We start from the raw sequence: 18,946 nt of genomic DNA on the forward strand, positions 1-18,946 counted from the left end.
TGTCACCTGTCCCACAATGAACCATTCTGCTCCAGCCCAAACAGCGGGCTGGTGTGTGTGTGTGTGTGTGTGTGTGTGTGTGTGTGTGTCCACCTGTCTTAACCATCCACCCAAATCACAGCGAGACAGGACTCTGACCCCACCCAGCCCCAAGCAGCACCCTAGCTAAGGCGAGCGGCACTGGCCCGGAGAGGGCAGGTGTGGACCAGTGTAAAGACCTCAAGTCAGAGCTGGGCACACACAGGACCCGATGTGTGACCACAGTGGCCTCAGGAACTGGGTAACCCTATTCAGAGGACCCTGGAGCATCTCCTGGCCTCACACCTACAGAAAATCCATCCCCCAGTTGTAGATCTGAACGTGAAAGATAAATCGGGCCTCTGGGAGAACATCTTGAAGACCTTGGGCTGGAGAGGTCTCCCAAAGAAGTCAATCACATAAAAGATTCCCACTGATCAGAAGGACCCTGCAGGAACTGGAAGACGGCTCTCCTGTCTGGCCTGGTCCTGCCCTCACCGGGGGCTGTCTAAGGGCACAGCCCTGCTCCAAGCTGCTTTCCCAGCACCTAAGACCTGGGCCCCACTGGGAGCTATGCCCTGGACATGCCCCCCGACTCGGCCCACACAGCTGGACCCTGCACATGGGCTGAGAGGCTACCATCGGTCCCTCCCAGGAAGGGAGCACATTTGACCATGCTCACGGCTGTGGTCTGGGCCTTGATGGGTGCTCCACAGTGACCTCGGTGCCAGGGCCAGGCGTGCACGGCCACCAGCTCAGAGTGGCCTCAGGGAGACCTCTGGAGGGGACCTGAGGCCGGTCTGGGTGGGGTGAGGCATGGCAAGGGCATGGCCTGGGTGGGCGCGGAGTTATGGGCAAGATGCAGGCAGGGGGTCAGGGAGGTCCCCTAGGCTGAGGGGGGGCTCCCAGGCTGATGCCCATCCAAAGACACAGAAAGGGAGGACTTGGGAGGTGTCTGTCTAAAGGGTTAGATAAGCAAGCTCTGTGTCACTCTGCAGAACCCAGGGAGGGGCCTGTGTCCCCACTGCCCTGGCCTAGGGATTTAGGCAGGAGGCTGGGGCCTGGGAGGGCACGTGGGGCCTGGTGCAGAGGGGCCTCTGCCCACAGCCTGCCATGACCTCCGCCTCCCCACCCCAGGCCTGGATCCGGGACCCGAGACAGATGGCCTCCGGCCTATACCTGGCCCCTGACCCCATCCCAGGACCATGCAGGTGGGGGCAGGTGGGGGCCTGTATGCAGGGAAGACACTGAAAAGACACTCAATCCCCAGAGCCAGACCTTCACCCCTGCACCCTGGGCTGCTTCTCCCCGCCAGGCACATGGGCCTCACTGGCTGTCCTGGCCACAGCCCTCCCACACACGTGCCTGGGGGCCACAAGGCAGCCAGGGACTCGGGCAGAGGCACGGGGATGGCCCACCTTCTGCCCTGCCCCCTCCCATCCCGCTTCCCCGGTGCCCACTGGACACCAAGAGCTGCCGGCTACCTCCACTCGTGAGGTGGCCGACAGGAGGAAGAGGGATGCAGGGACAGGGACAGACAGGACAGACAGATGCCGCTTCATCTAAAATGCCACTGAGTCTAAGCTACCTCAGTGGCCTTCGCTTTAAGAAACAGACGCATTCCAGAAAACGTGTTCAGCTGCCATGCCAACTGCCAGGAAGACCCCTACTATTTTCTATCACGAAGCTGGTGTTAAGGAATAAAATAAATAAAGTGGGTGCTTTTTATCGCTGGAGTCGAGGAGATGAAGTTCAGAAACCACAGCTGGGCGTGACTGAGCTGGGCTGCGGTCTCCGTGAAGCCACCTCTCCTCGGACACTCGGTCCTCCTCGGAAGTCAGGGACCTGGATACACAGCTGCGCTCGGGTCAGGGTCTGCAGAGCTCCAGTGCCCACCACGCCAAGCCCAGGCCACCCCGACCACACCTGCCCTCTCTTCAGGTGGCCTGGAAGCCATCGGGTCATCACGGTGTGCACCCCCGCCCCCAGGACGGCTGTCCTGACCCTGTCGGCCCTGAGAAAGGGCCACAGCATCAGGCCCCGTCTCATCTGCAGACCTAGAAGCACCTCACAAAGGCCTGTCTCTGGGAGGCCAGCCCGTCCCCTCACTGCCCACCACACCACCTGGTGCAGGTGCCGGCCCCCTCTGCGGCAATGTCCACGTGAGTGCTGGCGGCGGGCGACATCCCACCTCCCAGGACGGGGGCTCACGGTTCCTCTGCAAAGCTGGGGACTGCCACTCTCTCCAGTGCACCTGTCTGCCCCTCTCGGTCCCTGGTCCCAGGTTCCACGCTCGTCTGGGATGTGATGGTGGGCCCAGCCCCTCCCGAGCGGGCACCGCGAGGGCAGGCGCCAGGCCAAGAGAAAGGGCGTTCCTCAAAGCTCCCAAATCCACACCTCCTGCCCGGCAGCCCCTCGGAGGCCCCCAACGGCACCCAAACCCCATGGGCAGGGTGAGCTCTCCGGTGGGGGCCGTCCCCATCTGGGAAGTGGGGCGAGAAGGCCTTGTTATCTTGCCTCCTCCGACAAGCCGTGGGCCCCCAAGACAGACCTCGCCTGTCCTCAGCACAGGGCCCCTAAGCGCGAGGCCGGCGAACAGCCGTGGAAGTCAGGACGAGCCAGGGCGTCCACACAGACGCAGGCTCTCGCTGTCTGCGACAAGACCACACAGCTTATGGGTCCACTCGGGTGAGCATGTGATCCACACACAGAAACTACCAGACTTCGAGGGCACATTAGAGAATCTGCTGGAAGAAAAGATTCTACTAACAACAGGGATTTAAAATGACGGCACAGCTACTCGTAAAAACAATGTGGGACTGGGCGCCTGGGTGGCTCCTGAGTTAAACTTCTGACTCTTGGTTTCAGCTCAGGTCATGACCTCAGGGTTCCTGCGTCCGAGCTCCACGTCGGGCTCTGCGCTGACAGTGCGGAGCCTGCTTGGGATTTTCTCTCTGCCCTTTCCCTGCTCTCTCTTTCTCTCTCTCGATATAAATAACATTAAAAAAAAAACAACAACTGCGGAAAATCAATTTTTTAAAAAGCACATCTAAGAAGAAAAGACAGCTAGGAAGGCAAACCCTGTCCTTGAGGGGCGTTCCCTTTTTTATGGCTGCGTAGAAATTTACCCTAAACCAGTCATTTCTTACACTCACAGATCCCACAGGCCAGGAATGCTGGCACTGGGCTCTCAGAGAAAGGTCATTTTGATTTCGTCTGAATGGGGGGGGGGGGGGGCTGTGTCTGATCTGGGAGGGGCTGTATCTGATCGGGGTGGGAGGCTGTGTCTGATCCAGGAGGGGCTGTGTCTGATCCGGGGGTGGGGCTGTGTCTGATCCGGGGGGAGGCTGTGTCTGATGGGGGGGGCTGTGTCTGACCTAGGGGGTGCTGTGTCTGATCCGGGGGGAGGATGTGTCTGATGGGGGGGGCTGTGTCTGATCCAGGGGGGTGCTGTGTCTGACCTAGGGGGTGCTGTGTCTGATCCGGGGGGAGGCTGTGTCTGATCCAGGGGGGACTGGGTCTGATCTGGGGGAGGCTGTATCTAATCCGGTGGGGGGGGGGTGCTGTGTCTGATCCAGGGGGTGCTGTGTCTGACCTAGGGGGTGCTGTGTCTGATCCGGGGGTGGGGCTGTGTCTGATCTGGGGGGGGTTGTGTCTGATCCAGGGGGTGCTGTGTCTGACCTAGGGGGTGCTGTGTCTGATCTGGGGGGAGGCTGTCTGATCCGGGGGGGGGGGTTATGTCTGATCTGGGGGGGGCTGTGTCTGATCTGGGGGGTGCTGTGTCTGACCTGGGGGTGCTGTGTCTGATCCGGGGGCGGGGCTATGTCTGATCCGGGGAGGGGGGCTGTGTCTGATCCAGGGGGGCTGTCTGTTCTCAGGGTGGCCTGTCCCTTTGCTAGCTCCAGTAGACCAAGGGTGAGGCCTGCAAGACCCTGGATGGCAGGCACTGTTCTGCATATCCTCAGACTAAGGCCCAGGTGTGATGCCGGGTGTCACGTCAGTACAGGCCCCACCCTACATGCACCCCAAGGGGATGGGCAGACACAGGAGGGCCTGACACACCACCCTGGGTGAGGCCCTGAGAGAAGGAGGGGCCGGAAGATACCCTGTCCCAGACCCAGAGTCCCTGCCCCAGGCCCCAGGTCCCCCAGGCCCCAGGTCTCTGTCTCCCCCCAGACCCTGGGTCCCTATCCCACCAGGACCTGGGTCCTCGCTCCTGTCTCTGGTTGGCTCAATGGGCAGAGGTGACCCCCAAACTGATGACCCAGTTTGGAGGCTGCTGTGGGGAACATCTGGAGACCATGGCTGCTCCGAACAAAAGAGGCAAGCCGGACTCTCAGGGTGGAAATGAGAAAACAGTCCACATCCAGGGCCACCTTTGCTGACCACATCCAGGGCCACCAAGCTGAAGATGCCTCCCTTCCCCACGGAGGAGCTTCCGTGCCCAAATAGGCCCCTCATCTCCGGTCAGGACCCGGGGCCAATGCCCTGCACTGTCCTCTTCCGCCCCTGGGCGCAGGGCAGGAATACCCCACGGGGTTTGGGGCTCCTGTGCTTGGAGCCCGGTCCAGGCCCCTGCTTTTCAGACACATCCCGGTTCCCTTCCCGCTCCTTCTTGGCAAGATGGATCAAACGACCATGTGTGGAGCCCAGAGACTGTGCGTGTCGAGCCGGGACTCAGAGAGACAGCCGTCCTTCCCAAGTGCCCCCACACACGCCTGAGTGTCTGTCCGGTCCCGCAGTCCTCCTGGCAGCCCGCAAGCAGGTGGCCAGCAGGCAGCCCGCCCTGGGACAACCAGGCCACGCGGCTTATCCTCGAGAGCCGGTGGCGCCCTCCCCGGCGCAAAGAGAGGCGCCTACCTGCGGCCCTCGAGACAGGACGGCGGCGCTGCCGTGCTGTGTCGCCTGCACGCTCGCACCCGCTCCCGGGGCGGCCTCGCACAAGGCCACAGCACGGGATGCCTTCCCCCGGGGTGCCTACCTGGTGCACACACGTACCCCATACCCGGACAGACCTCCCCCGCCACACCCGCTGCACGCGCACCCCGCACGCGCACCCACGCCTGGCCCTGCCACGTGCAGCCAGCCGCACTCAGGGCCGTGGGCGCGCAGACTCACCTGTGCAATGGCGCTCGCCGCCAGTGGAGTTGCCAGGGTGGTCTGTGTCTCCAGCGGCGGGGTCGCCGGCGGCGGGGTCGCCAGGAGGGTCTGCCGGGTCCATCCTCAAGGCGGCGCTGGGGAAGAAAGCGGGCAGCTTGAGGAGTGAGGCATCGGCGGAGAGAGACAAGTACACCGCACGCCAAGGGCCCGCCTCTGTGGTCCAGGTGCAGGGGCCCGGGCGCCCTCGGCTCCACCCGCCAGCTGGCCTCGGGGACGGGCTCGCCACGAGGAGCCGGGAGCCAGCCCACACAGGCACACGCACCGCTAACCGACGCCGCCCGGCAACAAGCCGTTACGTCCACGACGCACTTCGCCACGTTTCTGGAGATTAGCCTGTTCTCCCTCCTCTCCTCTGTGCCCAGGAGGCCGTATAAAGACTTCGTCTCCATTCACGGTCGTTTCCTTGCACCACGGTAACGCCTGCATGGCCGACCGCGTAAACCCCAAATCCTCACACGGGCACGGGAGGGGAGACCCACTGTGCTCCCTACTCCAAACTTCCTACCCAGAGGAGCTCTGCTAGCTATGCCCTTGGATACTTTCGTTTATCTTTCTAAAGAATACGTTGATGTGGTTATTCCTTCAGTTTCAGTCTTACCTGTGATGGACCAACCTCAAGGGAAGAATTCACTATCGTCCCCCGGCACCGCCTGCATACCCCACAACCTCCTGAAACGGTTCTGAGAGAGTCTTCCTTTGGCTCACCATTTACAGAAGACATGAGTACAACTCTGTAAATACTATCCCCAGCTGAGCCACATGGGGACTACGGTTTTTTCTCCTTTCTTGCAGGGTTTGCTCCAGACTTCTGCTCTGGTCACGTGGGAGGGCTGGCACTGACGCAGCCCTCTCACTGCAAACATCAACTGGACAACACAGTCGAGGCAGCTGATTCTGGGCAACAGGCCACACACAACCGTGCTTCCCGACAGCAGGACAATGCCCGAGGAGGGCCCCGGGATGACCGCCTCCCACCGAGGGCAATCCCCCAGCCAGGACCACTGATCTGGAACCCAGGGAGCACAGCATTCCACCAAGTGGAGGAGGTGGCAGGCCACCTGCGGGGCAGCGCACCGGCAAGAGGGGCGGTTGAAGCAGCCGGGAGTGTGTACGAGCGACGCAGGATCCCCACGGCTCCCAGAAACAGTTGCCTTGGGGCTGAGACCGAAACAGAGACACTAGCAGTCAAACAGTGCTAGACACATTAGACTCCAGCCCAGACAACACTGCAGCATCTAGCCAAGACTCCAGAAAGACCAGGCCTTGGTGCTATGCCTAGAGTGAGCCCCACTCCTGACCTGCCCTGCCAAAATCCAGAACCAAGCCCCGGTAAAATCCACAATGGAGCACTTTGCAGGTTGAGTCCCACCAACACAAAGACCCATCCTCACGAAATGCCAAGCCATGCTCGCCTGTTCAAGGTAATCAGCTAGAAATTAACTGCCTACTAGAACAAAGGTCAACGTTCTTCAGAGGAAGATAACAGAATCCAGAGTTGCTGCGATGCACCATTCACAACATTCGGTACATGATATGAGAATAACAAGATCTACCCAGAAACAGGAAAATATGGCTCATAATCAAGGAGAAAACATTACAAAAAACAACAATAACGAAACAAACCCAAAAAATAGAAACCAACTCCACGTGGCTCAGATGATGGGTTTATCACAGACTAACACAACTGTCGTAAGTGTATGCAAAGAATGAATGGAAAACATGTCCAAAAAGTTAAAGGAAAACATGGTCATAATGAGTAAACAGACAAAGGAAAATGGAAATTACTTGAAACTATATAAAGGAACTAAATGGCAATTCTCCGATAAAAAGTATAATAGCTGAAATGAAAAATTCACTGATTGGGCCTGACAGTGGATTGGAGATGGCAGGTGAATTGGGGGATTTGAAGACAGATCACTAGAAATCATCTTATGTAAAGAATGGGGAAAGGGAATAGATCAAAGAACAAACTGCACTGCTGGATGCTCTACATTGCCATCATTAATGGGACTCTGACAGAATTCCAACACCTCTCTCCACATGTTTAAACAATCCTGGAAGTCTATCACTTGTTCTTAAAGACATCCCTTCTCAAGCCTCTGTCCTCTGTCTCAGTCTGGACAGCCAATCTCCAGCCCTGTGCCATAGCTTCCACCCTGAGACTCCCATTCTCTTCCTCTCCCGGTGCCTCCTGTGTTTCTGGACTTCCAAGTCCTCACCTTCCCCAGTTTTCCTCTGGTTTTGAGGAGCACATTCTCCAGCATCTTCCTGAGAACAATCGCAAAGAAGCACATTTAACAAGGCTTTGGTTGTCTGCAAGAGTTTTCCCTGGGCCCTTGCTCCTGGCTGGAAGTCTGGCTGTGTGTGGGCGGCAGGTGATGGCGATGGCCCTCCACTGCCTTCTAACTCCCAGTGCTGGTGCCAAGAGGTCTGCAGCCACCTGACTCCCCACTGCATGCAGGACGCTTGTCCCCTCCTCCCGAGGCACCCTCCCTTCAAGCATCCAGGGTCTCAGCAGGATGGATGGGGTGGAGTCCATCGGGTATGCTTATGTCCCTCAGTTCTGGGACATGTCTTTTATTTTCCTTGACAATGTCCTGGCCTCCCTGTCCTCCGTCCTGTCCCGGAAGTGCTCTTAGATACTGAGCTTCCTGGAAGAACTTCTATTTTTCTTATCTCTCCTCTTCTGTGCCTTTGGGGAAGGTTTCCTGAACTTTATTTTTTAAAATGCTCGTTGCATTATTCATTTCCGCTATCAAAATTTCATTAATCAAGAACTCTTTCTCTTCTTACCCCAGAGGACCTCATGACTCAGTCTTTGTTTTCATACACATTCTTCTGTATCGACGCCCTTTTTCCTGCTTACACAGTGACTGTCTTTCCTCTCAGAAGCTTTTCTCAAGCGTCTGGAGACCACTGCTCATATTCAAGAGTGAGGCACTGTACAGCCGCCTGGGGGCTGAGCAGAAGCCAGTCCTTGGTGCGGGTACACTGGGGGCCTGGGAGACCAGGGCCCAGAGGTCTCTCGCCTTAGCCGGTCTGTCAGGAGGGAATGCTCCCTCCTCACCTGCAGACGGGCACTCGGCTGCCACCGCCCAGGTCTCCGAGGTCAGGGTCTGACCCCTCCACTTGAAAACACCCCCAAGACCCTGGTTCCAGTCTGGAGCCTCCCTGGGCTCGGGCCAGGACGGGGTCACCCCTCTGCCTCAGGCTCCAGCTTTCTCAGGCTGTTAGTCACCCTGCTTTCCATCTCCTCCCCTTGTCTTTTCCGTTAAGCACTTTTGCCTTTAGTAAAAGGCAAAACTGTCTTTTTTAAATGCCTTTACCATCATTTTTTTTTAATGTTTATTTATTTTTGAGACAGAGAGAGACAGAGCATGAACGGGGGAGGGGCAGAGAGAGAGAGGGAGACACAGAATCGGAAGCAGGCTCCAGGCTCCGAGCCATCAGCCCAGAGCCCGACGTGGGGCTCGAACTCACGGACCGCAAGATCGTGACCTGAGCTGAAGTCGGACGCCTAACCGCCTGAGCCACCCAGGCGCCCCCTTTACCATCATTTTAATGGGCCTCAAAAGAGGCTGGGGTAGGCAGCCACCACCCAGTCTCTGTGGCTCTTGGCCGGCAGGCAGGCGTCTCTGCTATAAACCCAGCTCCTGCAGAGCTCACGCTCTGTTCACGGTGCTGCCGTATGTCTCACTACTCTCCTAAGTGTTATCGCACCCAAGTCCACAAATGATGTCGGCCTGCACGGTTCTCTTCTTGGAACACCTGCCCCAGAGGTGTGCACATCTCCTACCACAGCTCAGATGAATGGATGCCCGGCCTGGGCTTCTCACCAGGAAAGAAAGGGAGAGACGGGACTACAGGAGGGGGTGGTCCTCACGGCGAGCTTACAACCCCACCCCACCCACAGACTGGCCTCCGGGGGTGGGGGGATGCCTTTCCTAGGGTGGCCAAAGCAAAGCACCACAAACGTATGGCTTAAACCACAGAAATCTAATCTCTCTCAGTTCTGGAAAAGGGAAGCCAAATATCAAGGTGTCGAGGCCTCTCTCCTGGGTGTGAACGCGGTCGTCTTCCCCCTGTGTCTTCCTTCTGTGCATGTCTGTGTCCTGATCTCTTCCCACAAGGACACCACTCAGAGTGGATGAGGGCCCACCCTAATGACTTCATTTCATCTTAATGAGCTCTGTCAAGATGCTGCCTCCAAATACGATCACATTCTGAGGTGCTGGGGTTTAGCGCTTCAGCATATGAATTTTTAGGGGGACACAATTCAACCACAACGGGGGCTAGACACCCCTGATGCTTCCCCACGTTTGGTTCCGAACCGGTCAGAGCACCCTCGGACACTAAGGGACCACATCCGGTCTGACTTTCCACCAGAGCCAGAGGGATTGCCGTTCATTTGCGTGTGAGAAAAAGGGGGTCATCTGGGACTAAACCTGGGTTTTCTTCCAGCTCTTTCCCTGCACCACCGTTCACTTTTATTTGTTTTTAACTGGCTTTTTACTATTTATAAAGGCAATTATGCATATTAGTAGAGTATTTGGAAAATGAAATAAGCTTGCAAATTTTGAAAAATTAATGCAAAGGAAAGCTATTAAAAGCTACAGTCGTGTGCTGTTCACCTCCTGGCCGTTGCCCCGACGCTCCGGGTGCCAGCCTCCCTGCCGAGACACGTGGTCAGGGTCAGCGCTCCCGCCGCGTGCGGCAGCCCTCCTCCCCTCCTGGTGCTGGGTGCAGGATGGGCCCTCATGCGGTGACAAGGAGGGACAGGCGCCTTCCTGCAGGTCGGGGTTGTGCCGAGTTACTGCGCCCCCGACTCGCCACCCCTGCCACGCGCACTGCACACGCTGGGTACAGCACGCTCCAGGCACAGGCTCCCACGCCCCAGGGCCCCTCCTTCTCCTCACAATAAACCATCCTGTCTCCTACCTAACTCAAGAAACAGAAGGACTCACAGCAGGAAGACGCTTTAGGGACAGCTCTCACTTTAACGTAGCACAATCATAATTTCTCTCTATTGTGGGTTTCCTCCTGGATCTTGTTCCGAAATCACGTTAAGGTGGCTCAAGTCCACAATAAACGCCAAATGTGCCAAACCAGAAGATCCTGAGGGCTCCGCTCCAGCCTGCAAGACCAAAGCATCTCCCAGACGGCGGCTACCCTTGCACCTGCCCCACCTTGACCGTGGCCCACCCCGTGCCAGACCCCGCCCACACCCCAGACCACCTTGACCCACTTCACACACCTGCCTGACCCTGGCCCTCAGCCCTCCCCCAGCCCTGCACCCCAACCCCCCCTTCCCACACCTGGCCTTGCCCCTGACCCCGCCCCCAGACCCAACCCGCCCCGCCAGACCTGCTGCCTGGAGGCCTCCTTCCTCCTGCACCACAGCAAGCAAATCAGGGGGACAGAGACTCGTTCCCACAGCACACCCTCTTTGGGGGTCTCGGCCACCCCTGTACCTGCACCCCTGCACACTGGCCGGGCCCCATGGGGCACACGCACAGGTGCTCCTCCAGGCCCATGGCCAGGCTCTCCGCTGGAAGGAGCAGCAGGAGCTGGGGGCTCTCCTCGTTTGTCTGCTCGTCTCATATGTAGCCAACGTGCCACCTTCGTCCCTCACGGTCTTTCCCCCGTGACACCTGCCGGGTCACAGTCTCCCGCCGATCCACCTGTCTGTTTACTGCTGTCCCTTTCCTGGGAATCCCCACAAAGCTGGGTGCTGAGGGGGCAGTCCGGTGCCACAAGTGCCTTCGTGGGCTGTGCCAAGGAGACCTCTCGGGCCCCTGTGGCCTCAAGAGGGAGGGGAACTCTCGGGCCTAGCAGACGGCCCCCACGAGGGGAAGCTGGAGACCGTCCAGGTCCTGTGGGCCCCTCCCTGAGGAGGCACCAGGAGCCCCGCCCATTTCTTCCCCTGGTCAGTCCTTCAACCCTGGTTCCTCCCTGGACTAATTTGGAGCAGCCTCCAGGCCTCAGCAAGGCCAAGGCCCCGGCCTGGCTTCTCCATGGCATCAACACCGTTGTTTCTAGAGCCCTCGACACCTCATGGCATGTGTAGCACGTGTGCAGAAGGGCCTCTTAGGCAGGGTCCTTCCACACCACGCCCCACCCAAGCAAGCAGCAACCCCCCAAGGGCAGTGTGAGCCCCTGGGGCCACGTCCTGTGCCTGCATTCCCTGGACACGAGGATGGGGGTGGGGAGGAGCAAAGAGCATGATGTGGGGGGCGGGAGTTCCCCCCAGGGTACAGAGTTCTGGCTCAGCACCCTTCTGTCCACCGTCCAAAAACACAGGGCCAAGCACCCACCACCTGCATGACCGAGAGCCATGTGGGTGGTTTAAATAAACCCCAAATGGTGGCTCCTCCCCCTGGCCTCTGTCCCTGGGTCGACTGCAGGCAGGTGCCCTGCGCTGCCCTCTGAACTACAGGCCACTCTGACAGCTGCTAGAAGGGTCTCAGAGGGAGGCCGAGGGCTTGCCACGCGTCCTGTCTAAAGCCCTCCTTCAGGCACAGCCAGGCCCCCAGGCCACCCCCTCTCTTTGGCTATCCCCACCCTTGTGTGGTCTGAGGGGCTCCTCTTTAAAAAGGTAGAGCTGGGGCTCCTGGGTGTCTGAGTCAGTTCAGCATCCCACTCTTGATTTCAGCTCAGGTCATGACCCCAGGGACGTGGGATCCAGCCCCACACTGGGCTCTGTGCTCAACGTGGAGCCTGCTTGGGATTCTCTCTCTCTACCTCTCCGCCCCTCCCCAACTCATCCCCCCCTCCACCTCTCAAATAAATTTAAAAAAGGTGGAGCCCCAGTCCAATCAGAATTATAATAAAGACTAGCATCGGTGCAGGGCAAAGGTTCCTCTGACCCCTTCAAGTCAGGTCACCAGAGGAGGAAGCCTGTCCTGCAGACCAAGTGTGGTCCATCCATGCCTCGTGGTCAGGCTCTTTCCACGCCGCATACAGCACAGACTGCCATGACCCCGACGACCTCCTTTGCACTGCAGCCACCCGCTTCGCCGGTCAGCCCAGGAAGGAGGCAGATGACCAAATGGCCCTTTTGAGGGAGGGGCCTTTTTCTAGTGGAGAAACCCCTACGACTCCAAGATTTGCCACAGGCTCTCTTCCCCTTTTCTCTAAGTAGCATAGCACCCAGCGTCTGGCCACCCAGAGGCGGGCAGTGGGCTCCGTTCACAGGCCAGTCCCAGGACAGGTAGACGGACCTACCCCCTCCTCCTGGAGAAAGGACCGAGGCCACAGAAACTCCGCTCAGCTCTCATTACACAACCTTTGTTCTGTTCCCGAGCCCTGGACAAAGTACAGCAACACACTGAAACCCATGTGCTTCTGAGAATGAAAACAGCTGGCAGAGACCAAGTTCAAGTTCACCCCACGACAGACTTTTTTAATTGACCTCATTTTAAAGTGAAAATTAAAAAATCTGGAGTCCAAATCATCTTTAGCTGGGAATGTGGTTCTGGGTTTGCAACCCACACCACAACCAGCAGGCCTTCCCACGGATGGCCTTCCAGGAGCCCACTGGGGTGAGCGGCTCCTGGCAGTTTGAGAACTTCTTTTTAAAATGAACGGTCAAAATGTGCAACTCATTTAAGCACCATGTATTTTTCTGAAAGGCGGCTAACCTGAGCCAGGTTCTTGCCGGGTACCCTGCAGCACAACAAAACATCTGCCTCAAAGAACCCACTCACTCCAGAGGCCCTGCTCCCTGGCCCCTGCTCCACACCTGAGTGGGAAGCCCCTGGCCCAGCGGCAAACCCGGCAGCAGGAGGGCGCGGGCCAGGTGGCCTCCTCTTGACAGCTGGCCCAGGAGAGCCTACCTGACAGCCGCACAGGCCCGCCAGGCCCCAGCAGATGTGAAGCAGAATAAAGGAACCATCCTTTTACGTGGAGCCAGACAGCCAGCAGGGGGAGCCCTCAGCCCTAGCGTTCTGCGCCAGCCGCACACCCAGCAGCAAGAGAGTCACCTGTGCGTGCGTGCACACTACTTTAGCTGGGGCCTCATTCACCCCTCAGCAGGAAGGACTCGGCCAAGGAGAAGCTGCCGGCACCCTGAGCCCTCCCTTCCTCCAAGGGGTTTCCCTTCCATGCAGTGCCTCACAACTGTCTCCTTTTTCTCTGTAAAGTAACCTTCCTCTCCTTTGTTCTCCAGACTTGCCTGTGGCTTCGTCATGGCTTGCTCGTCCCGAATCGCAAAGCCTCTGCCATTCCCGTGTAAGCCCATTTTGCTGGCAAAACAACTGGCTGTCTAATTATCGGGGTCGACACAAGCCATGTCCAGTGTTTGCTACAGGTTCCCGATGCTCCAGGGCGCACCGACCAAGCAGGACCCAAGGCCTCCCGAAACCCTGCCCCTCGGCCACGCCCCAGCCACCCTCCCAGCAGTGTTGTCTCCTCCAGGCAGAGCCCGCTGGCACCCTGCACAGTTCAGGCTGGGGTCCCGGCCCAGCCGCACGGTGAAGTGGGCAGCCTGGGGCAAGTGAGGGCATGGGAACCACAGAGCGAGTGTGGCTGACACACGCACAGCCCTGGCTGTGACCTGGCTGTCTCGTCACCTCTACAGGAGGGAGAGCAGCGCGGGGCCCTGGCTTGCTCTGAGACGGGCCGGGAGGCACATTCTTCCAGCTGGTGGTCTCTCTGCGTAGAGGCCACATGCGTGGGAGGAGCACGGCAGCAAAGCCTGAGACCTGGCTGGAAGCCCAGAGGGCCAGGCTCCTGGCCAGGACAGGACAGCATGGAGCAGACACTTCACGGTGTGTCCTGACCTAAAGCTGCCCTCCAAGCCTCCCAGAAAGGTGGGAAGTAAAGGAAAAGGTCAGAAGTTAAAAGAACCCGGAAGGAGCTACGTGGCTGGCTGAGAGTCCAATGCGGCTGGCTACTGGCTTGAGCCTTCTGCCTGTCTGTCCCTCCGTCCCAGGAGAACAAGGCCAGGGGGCTTCCTGCGGCCACAGAGCACGATTCTCTCCACACTGTGGTCACTGAAGTGACTTTAAATGTCACCAAAGCACTCTCGTGTGAACGCCAAGTCATGGTCCCTTCACCACTTTCCTATAATGCTTTCTGCAAACAGGGGGCGCCGCTGTGTGGCCCCCTCTCCAGGTGAGTCCTGTGCCCTTTATCACAGGGGTGGCTGAGGCCGAGGAGGGGGTGACCACGGAGCTGCCAGCTCCCAGGCTCCACTGCCCGAGGCAGCCTCACTGCCGGGGGTGCCAGAGCCCTGGACTCCTCCTGGCGCCCCCTACACGGTGCCCAGCCCCCCACGCGGCACCCAGCCTTCCCAGGCCCTATGGGTGGCAGCCCCCGCCCGTGTTACCCATAAGACATGCGGCAGGAATGCCGAGGGGCCGTCAGAGGGTCATCAGCTGGCACCAGCCCTGGAGCCCCCGAAGCCGTAGGCCTCATGGGGGAGGCCCCTGAGGCCTGGAGTCCCTGTCTCCTCCCAGCCCTGCCCCGCCCCCCACACCCCCCCCACCACCATCCAGCAGGTCAGCTACGCCCTACTTTTCAGTGCAAAATGTACCTGGCGTAAGGCATCAAATGTCTCTATACTGATCTCTTATACCGATTACAGGTGGGAACGGTGATATTCAGGGAACACTGGACTTAGGAAATGAAAATTAATTTCCTCTCCTGGGGCACGTGGGTGGCTCAGTCGGCTAAGCGTCTGCCTTCAGCTCAGGTCATGACCTCACGGTTCATGGGTTCAAGTCCCACGTCAGCGCAGAGCCCACTTCAGAGCCTCCGTCCCCCCCCCTTCTCTGCCTCTCCTGCACCTGCACTCTCTCTCTCAAAAATAAACATTCAGAAAAATTAACTCCACCCCCCACTTTTTTTTATGTTTTTTAACAGAAGCTCTATGCCAACGTGGGGCTTGAACTCACAACCCTGAGATCAAGAAACTCATGCTCTACCAACGGAGCCAGCCAGGCTCCCTGGACCAGAAAATTTAAAAGCACATGTGTGATTCACACATTTCTGCTGGGTCTTCATTGGGTAAGCAGCCGGCCAGACAACAGGGGACCTGGAGGTGCCTGGCCGCCTCCACAGAGATGGGCACCGGGCCCAAAGGCACCACTCTGCACAAGAGCATCGGGATTCACCCTGCCGTCCCCAAATTCCAAATGCCAGTGGAGCTGGGGTCGCCACCCCAGACACATTTGGGCGTCCAGCCTGGACCCTGAAAACTGGGGCCACTCAGGTCTGTTTTGTTAAAGGAGAATGCTAATTTGAAAGCCATTTCAATTCGTTTTCAAACTGAATCAAATGTCCGGGCACACAGCTCAGTGATTTTTAAAAAGTTTTATTTATATGACACACATACTATGAAATCTACCCCTTTAAAGTGCACAACTCGGTGTTTTGGTATATTTAGATAGGAGAAAACATCGCCGCTACCTAATGGCAGTACGTTTCCATCACCCCAGAAAGACCACCCATTAGCAGTCGCTCCCCATCGGCCCTCTCGGTGGCAACCACAAATCCACTTTCTGTCTCCTGGGATTTGCCTGTTTTAGACACTCAAAGAAAAGGGGTCATATGATACGCGGCCTTTGCCTCTGGGTCCTGCAACCCAGCACGCTGCTTTCAAGGCTCATTCACCTTGTAGCACTGCTGGCACTTACTCCTTTTCACGGCTGAACAATACTCCACGGCACAGCCGGACCACACTCCTCTGTGGACGGACATCTGGGTTGTTTCCACCTTGTGGCTGCCGTGGACGTTTGTGCGCGGATGCCGTACGTGGAGGTGTGCCGTCATTTCTCTGAGAGTAGAGTTGCCGGGGTGAGCGGAGCTGATTCGCTGGCTGAGAGGCGGCCGGACTGCTTCCCTCCACGGCGCACGAGGGGCCCAATTTCCGCACATCCTTGCCAACGTTTGTTGGTGTCTTTTTTATTCTGTCCGTATCCGTGGGAGCGACTTTTAACTTACTGGTTTAACTTCAGGCCGTTCCTTTCTTTAAAAATTAAGACTGCCAATTTGAAATACAAGAAGGTAACTTTTCCGAGATACCACGAGGGGTCCAGGTACAACTGCTGGCGTGTGCCTCTCTGGCCGCCGCCGTGGCGGGTGCTGATTCTGGGCCGGAGCGGTGCCCTTCCGCACACTCACGACCATGTGCACATTGTCAAGACCGAGCGGGGTCTAGGCCTGCATGTGCAGCTCAGGGAGGAACCGGCTCCTCCAGAGTCCCGGCTGGGGGCCCTCACGAGAGGAGGCTCTTCGGGGACCCTTTCCCATGGGGCGCAGGCTGCGGCACGGCCCGGGGGCAGGAGGCAGAAATCACTGGCCCCGGAGTTCAGCTGGGCTTTCCGGCTCCACACCTGCTCTCGTGAGGGCCTCCTAATATCCAACAACGGGGCAGAAGTCCTATGAATGATGAATGGCTACTGAAAAGAGACATTTTACAAAAACATCTAATGTCACGGGAAACAAAGTCCTCACAATGTGGCCTAGCGTTGAACCTAACCGAGAGCATCGATGTTACGGCGTGTGCCACAGGACAGCCGGTGGTGTCAGCCCGGGACACGGCACGGACACGAAGGACATGTGGGCCCTGGCAGCGGGGGGGCCGCCTGCCAGTTCTCTGTACAGGAACGCCTTGGTTTGTGAGCATCATTCATTCCGGAAACATGCTTGTGATCCAAAGCACTTGTATATCAAAGTGAATTTCCCCATAAGAAATAATGGAAACGCAGATGATTCATTCCACCACTCAAAAGTGTTCATATGAAGTATAATACAAAATAAAGAAAATACAAAATATAAAGGAAAATCAACAAATTAACCTGCACTGACCTTTGAAAACCTTCGTGGCTGGTGTGAGGGAGACAAGAGAGAGGAGGGTTATTGGGTAGGACGACTTTCATCATCTCTAACGGAATCACTGCTGTCTATTGGCTCCGTGGGATCTCTTTCTTTTCGTGCAACTTTAACACGGAACCTATCCAATGACACTTGCTTTTGCCTCCGTTTGAGGATTTCACGGAAATGGGACATCGCATTGTCGTTAAACAGATTCATCGCTCGCACTGCTACAGCCTTATTCGGGTGGTGCTTTTCTACAAACTTCTGCACTGTTTCCCACCTTTCACACATCTCCCTAATCTCACTTGAAGTGAGGGACTCCTTGGCCTTTTTCTCCCCTGCAGACGAGATCTCCCCCATAACCTCTTGCTGCTGCTCGCGATGCAGACCCATCAGTTCGTCGGTGGTCGGCTCCCGGCCACGCTCCTCCACCGGCTCCTGACTGTCGTCCTCATTCACCTCCAGTCCCCTGGTCTTCCCCAAGGACACCGCTTCACCGACAACTGGCGGCTGCTGTTCGTGAGCAAGCCCCTCTAAGTCAGGTGCAAGAACACAACCGGGCCACAGTTTTCTCCAAGCAGAATTGAGGGTTCTCTTGGTGACCCCGTCCCAGGCTTTATCGATGATCTGGAGGCAGTTCACGATGTGGAAATGATTTTGCCAAAACTCTCGGAGGGTAAGGTCTGTTCCTTTGGTCACCTCAAAGCATTGCTGAAATAGCGCTTTGGTGTAAAGCTGTTTAAAGTTGGAAATGACCTGCTGGTCCATGGGCTGGAGGACTGGAGTGGTGTTGGGAGGAAGGAACTTGACCTTAATGAACTCGAATTCCTCCAGCAGGTCGTCCTCAAAGCCTGGAGGATGAGCAGGGGCATCGTCCATCACCAGCAAGGCTCTGAGCGGCAGATTCTTCTCCAGAAGGTATTTCTTCACTGCAGGACCGAAGGCCTCGTTGACCCACTCGACGAACAAGATACGAGTGACCCAAGCCTTGCTGTTGGACCTCCACATGACGTTTAACTGGCTCTTCTGCACCCTGCATTTCCTGAAGGCTCGTGGGTTCTCGGAATGGTACACGAGCAGGGGCTTGACTTTGAAATCCCCACTCGCGTTGGCGCAAAACAAGAGGGTGAGACGGTCTTTCACGGGCCTGTGACCAGGCACCGCACTCTCTTCTTCCGTAACGTGCGTCCGCTCTGGCATCTCTTTCCAAAACAGCCCCGTCTCATCGCAGTTAAAAACCTGCTCTGGCAGGTAACACTCGGAAGCCATGAGCTTCTGGAACTCGGCAGCGAACACCTCCGCTGCCTTAGCGTCCGAACTCGCAGCCTCTCTGTGCCTCACAACACTACGGATGCCGCTTCTCCTCTTAAAGTTATCAAACCATCCCCTGCTTGCTTTGAAGCCTTCTTCGTTTTCTGTTGACGTACCTGGCAGTTTACTTACGAGGTCGGTGTACAAGGCCTTTGCCTTCTCGCAGATAAAGTTCTCGGTCACGGTGTCACCTGCCAGCCGTTTCTCATTTATCCAAACCAGAAGCAACTTCTCTACATCTTCCAGAACACGTGGCCGTTGCTTTGATATTCTCGTGACTCCTTTCGCTGCATCTAGCCCCCTTATTTCTTCTTTCTTCTTTAATATTGTGCAAATGGTCGACGTAGACTTCTTATAAAATCTTGCAATTTCGGCCACTCGCATCCCTCGTTCGTACTTCTCGACGATTTCCTTCTTGACTTCCACCGTGATCATCTCCTTCTTCCTGCCTTTCTTTTCAACCTTTCTCTGCATGGGGGCCATTGCAAACGTTCACACAGATGCTGATTACAGCACAGTATTAACAAACTCTTGTCATAGACTGTATTTAATGGAACCGGCAATAAGGCAGCAGAGGAAAGGGTCTCTATCTGCAGGCAGCCTGACCTAGAATGAAGCAAAGCATTCCTAAGCTTAC

General features: G+C 57.1%; 2 protein-coding genes across 4 annotated transcripts in view; both read right to left on the reverse strand.

Moving 5' to 3' along the window:
• The window catches only part of EXD3 (exonuclease 3'-5' domain containing 3), an 80,764-nt gene that overhangs the window by 55,481 nt on the left and 6,337 nt on the right, over window positions 1-18,946 (reverse strand). For all 3 annotated transcript variants that reach the window (XM_053908604.1, XM_053908603.1, XM_053908602.1), the window contains exon 3: window positions 5,137-5,252. In XM_053908604.1, the coding sequence (XP_053764579.1) occupies window positions 5,137-5,239 (103 nt within the window). In that variant the 5' untranslated portion in view covers window positions 5,240-5,252. The remainder of the gene's footprint in view (window positions 1-5,136; window positions 5,253-18,946) is intronic.
• Window positions 9,789-18,744, reverse strand: LOC109260227 (tigger transposable element-derived protein 1-like). Its single transcript, XM_053908023.1, has 3 exons — window positions 17,304-18,744; window positions 10,650-10,726; window positions 9,789-9,848 (listed from the first exon to the last, which is right to left on the reverse strand). Exons 1-3 carry the CDS (start codon window positions 18,742-18,744, stop codon window positions 9,789-9,791), a joined length of 1,578 nt encoding a protein of 525 aa, XP_053763998.1.

This window comes from Panthera pardus, unplaced genomic scaffold (genome assembly GCF_024362965.1).
Source record: "Panthera pardus isolate Hobbes unplaced genomic scaffold, ASM2436296v1 HiC_scaffold_20, whole genome shotgun sequence".
Classification (NCBI taxonomy): Eukaryota; Metazoa; Chordata; class Mammalia; order Carnivora; family Felidae; genus Panthera; species Panthera pardus.